Source organism: Arachis ipaensis, chromosome B03 (assembly GCF_000816755.2).
Source record: "Arachis ipaensis cultivar K30076 chromosome B03, Araip1.1, whole genome shotgun sequence".
Classification (NCBI taxonomy): domain Eukaryota; kingdom Viridiplantae; phylum Streptophyta; class Magnoliopsida; order Fabales; family Fabaceae; genus Arachis; species Arachis ipaensis.
This window is the reverse complement of record NC_029787.2, coordinates 11,257,083-11,258,352: the sequence shown is the minus strand read 5'-3', so window position 1 is coordinate 11,258,352 and position 1,270 is coordinate 11,257,083. Positions and strand designations below refer to the sequence as shown.

The 1,270-nt window shown below is 33.8% G+C and overlaps 2 protein-coding genes across 2 annotated transcripts in view; both read left to right on the top strand.

Annotated features, from left to right (window-relative positions):
* LOC107629541 (cytochrome P450 81E8) overlaps positions 1-1,187 on the top strand; it is a 4,754-nt gene extending 3,567 nt beyond the window's left edge. Inside the window, exon 3 of the mRNA XM_016332358.2 lies at positions 400-1,187. Coding sequence (XP_016187844.1) covers positions 400-1,020 — 621 coding nt within the window. The 3' untranslated portion in view covers positions 1,021-1,187. The remainder of the gene's footprint in view (positions 1-399) is intronic.
* Positions 1-1,270, top strand: part of LOC107629546 (phosphatidylinositol N-acetylglucosaminyltransferase subunit C) — a 38,822-nt gene that overhangs the window by 17,339 nt on the left and 20,213 nt on the right. The window lies entirely within an intron of this gene.

Here is a 1,270-nt window from a genome sequence, read left to right as displayed (position 1 = left end):
AAAAATATATGTTAATTTGCTTCTAACGCCAAAAAACTTATAACCGCTGCTTATATTAGCATAGGCAATGATTTTTTGGATTTGGATATAAATGAACTTTAAAAAAATAGTACAAAAGGCGTTGCCTAAGACTGGTTTAGAGAGTGAATTTTGGGGAAATATTGTAAGATTTGATGATGTTGTCATGTCATAGGTCAAAATTGATTTCAATCACTAATTATTTCAAAAATGAAAAGAGCTAACTAACATAGTAGCATATGTTTTACGAATACGTTTTTTAGAATATCATAAAAAAATATTTTATTAAAACTTATTAAAAAATAACTTTTAATATTTTTAATGTTTGAAATATATAAAAAATTAAAAATAGTTATAATTTAAAAACTGTTAAAAATCCAGGCAATGCTGATAGCTGGGTCAGAAACTTCGGCTATTACAATGGAATGGGCAGTGTCGCTTCTCCTCAACAATCCACAAACAATGAAGAAGCTTCAACACGAGATCGAAACACACGCAGGCCATGATCAACTCTTGAATGAATCAAACGCTTCCAAAATGAAGTACCTGCAGAACATAATCACTGAGACACTTCGCATATACCCCGTGGCACCACTTCTCTTACCTCACGAGTCTTCAAGTGATTGCAATGTTTGTGGTTATGACATACCGAAAGGGACAATGCTGCTTGTGAACTTGTGGACACTGCAGAGGGACCCTAACTTATGGGCTGATCCTACAAAATTTGTTCCAGAAAGATTTGATGATAATGGAGATGGTAGTAAAGTTTGTTACAATGTGATTCCATTTGGTGTTGGAAGACGAGCTTGCCCTGGAGCTGTTTTGGCAAAACATGTTATGGGACATGCATTAGGAGCACTGTTTCAGTGTTTTGAATGGGAGAAAATTGAGGATCAAGTGGACATGGCAGAGGGAATAGGGCTTACGTTGCCCAAAGCTAAACCTTTGGTTGCTTTTTGCAAGCCACGTCAAGAAATGGTTAAGGTTCTATCCAATATATAATTTGCGCATGCATGCAAGACTCAATCTTTAGAATAAAGTAGATGTAGGGGGAACAAATTCTATATATATGTTTCATATTATGTGTATTGCACTATAATGTGAACATTATAAAGGCCTAAATGCTAAATGGCTTAAATAATATATGCTTGCTTCTCTTTTTTTCCTGATTAGCTAGCTGCCATTGTATTAAAAAAAAAATCGATACACAAGGATTCCACATTAAAATAAAATTTAAAAAAAATTAGATGTA